At 39.0% G+C, this 1,982-nt stretch overlaps 1 protein-coding gene across 1 annotated transcript; it reads right to left on the reverse strand.

Annotated features, from left to right (window-relative positions):
• Positions 1-1,292: 1,292 nt before the first annotated feature.
• LOC133527877 (uncharacterized) lies at positions 1,293-1,622 on the reverse strand. Its single transcript, XM_061865072.1, has one exon. It carries the CDS (start codon positions 1,620-1,622, stop codon positions 1,293-1,295), a length of 330 nt encoding a protein of 109 aa, XP_061721056.1.
• Between the last annotated feature and the right edge of the window lie 360 nt (positions 1,623-1,982).

The following is a 1,982-nucleotide window of genomic DNA, read 5'->3' on the forward strand; positions in this document are numbered from 1 at the left end:
GTAGTATTCATTTCACTTGATTTATAACATGAGAACAACTTTTCGTCAACTTCAGAGCATTTTCTCTTTACATGCCGCATTTTTTGTTTCGAGGCCATAGCTTCTGACGGCGCAACTTACTTTGTAGTTTATTGCGTTACGTCACGGCGTCACTTTCTTTGAAATTTGAGAAGAGGTGCAAATATAGGTCGGGTATAGCTACCCGATAACCATACGTGTGCCAACTCATGGTACGAATACTAAAGTAATGTTTGTCTCTAATTCATTTTGAACTTACAGAAGTCTGACATCTTATTTTCTATTTATTTGTTAATTAATGTACTCAATATTATAATATATAAAGTTTTCCTTTAGGTAAAATATATGAAAAAAAAATTCTAACAGAATGCGAAAACTTGGATTCACGGGATAGGCTTAGCCTAGTATGACCCACAACATTTATGTAAATGTATCTGACTGATTTTAAAAATAAAATTTTACTTTACTTTACTTTTACTTTATCTTATACCTTTAAACGAGCAATTCTTGTATATATATATATATTTCTGCGATCTCGGAAACGGCTCTAACGATTTCGCTGAATTTTGGTATATGGGGGTTTTTGGGGGTATACAATCGATCTAGATTAGTCTTATGTTTGGGAAAACGCGTGTTTTCGAGTTTTCATGCGTTTTTCTTTCGACGCAGAATATGGTCGCTAATTTCGTGTTGCCGGCCACTGTCCGTCTGGTCCAGCGGGTTAAGACGCGGACGGCTATAAACGAGTGTTACGGGTTCGAATCTCGCCCGGTGACTAACTTTTTTTTTTATATTTTCAAGTTTATATATAATTTTTTAATTTTTATTGTTTTAGACAAGTTTAATTTAGTAAAAAAAATGTAGTTAAGATTATCACCTATACACCACCATATTACAATAAATAGTTATAACCGAGCAAAGCTCGGTCGCCCAGGTACTTAATGTTTATTGTACTAATTACAATTGTACTGTTAGCTGTAGACGTCGCGAGCATAATTTAAATTTTGAGCTTTGGTCACCTATAAAGTGGCTAAGCATCTGTTAATTTTCTACTTGCAAGTTCCTCTGTAGAGTCTGTTCGAAAAGAGAAGAGTCGTGGAATGTATGGCGCCCAATACAAAAAGAAAAAAGTGGCGACCCCAGGTCCGGCGCATATTAAATTTGGTCCAGCATATTTCGCTGGCCGTCCAAAGAGGTAACGCCATTAGCGTGCTAGGCACATTTACCCGGGTACCTGTCGACCCTCTTCTTCTTCTTCCCAGACCTTATCCCATTTACTTGGGGTCGGCCCTCCCTGTCCTCTTCTTCCATTCTGCACGGTTTAGTGCCAGGTGTGCGTCATTAATCCCTTGCTCTCTCAGGCTTTTCTCCACCGTCGTCAACCAAGTGGCAGGTGGTCTCCCGCTTCCTCGCGTCGTCGTAGGCATCGCTAAGGCTACATTGACCATATGTTCAGGAGGTCGTCTTTGAATGTGCCCGTACCACCGTAGACGTTTCTCAACAAGTTTATCTGTTATCGGTGTGACTTTGAAACTGCCCCTGATGTACTGGTTTCTAATCTTATCCAGCAGAGTGACGCCTGCAGACCAACGCAGCATGCGCATCTCGGGTACCTGTCGACCCTAGTATATAATATTGTTAATTTTTTAGATTTAGTTTTTAAGTTTGTTAACTACTATACCAAAGCACATGTAAATATTTTTTTAAGTCTTCAACTGAAATAGATGCCAAAACCGATTAAAGTCGCCGGACCATTTCTTATGCAGGTAGTAGCACGTGCGGTTTCACTTAGCAATAGACAAAGCATTAGCCCGTCGTCGGGGCCAGCTACAAATCTAACGACTATATTTTGAAGTCACAATGTAAGTTTAAATTGGTCTCAAGATTTTGACCACATATGTATAATACCTACATGTATTGCCAACATCTTAATAACCAATCGTATTAATACCTCTATATCTCCA

Source organism: Cydia pomonella, chromosome 18 (genome assembly GCF_033807575.1).
Source record: "Cydia pomonella isolate Wapato2018A chromosome 18, ilCydPomo1, whole genome shotgun sequence".
Taxonomy (NCBI): domain Eukaryota; kingdom Metazoa; phylum Arthropoda; class Insecta; order Lepidoptera; family Tortricidae; genus Cydia; species Cydia pomonella.

What these genes read in the sequence shown, in the direction of transcription:
- LOC133527877 (XM_061865072.1), bottom strand. Translation starts at nt 1,622, where the DNA reads ATGCGCATGCTGCGTTGGTCTGCAGGCGTCACTCTGCTGGATAAGATT.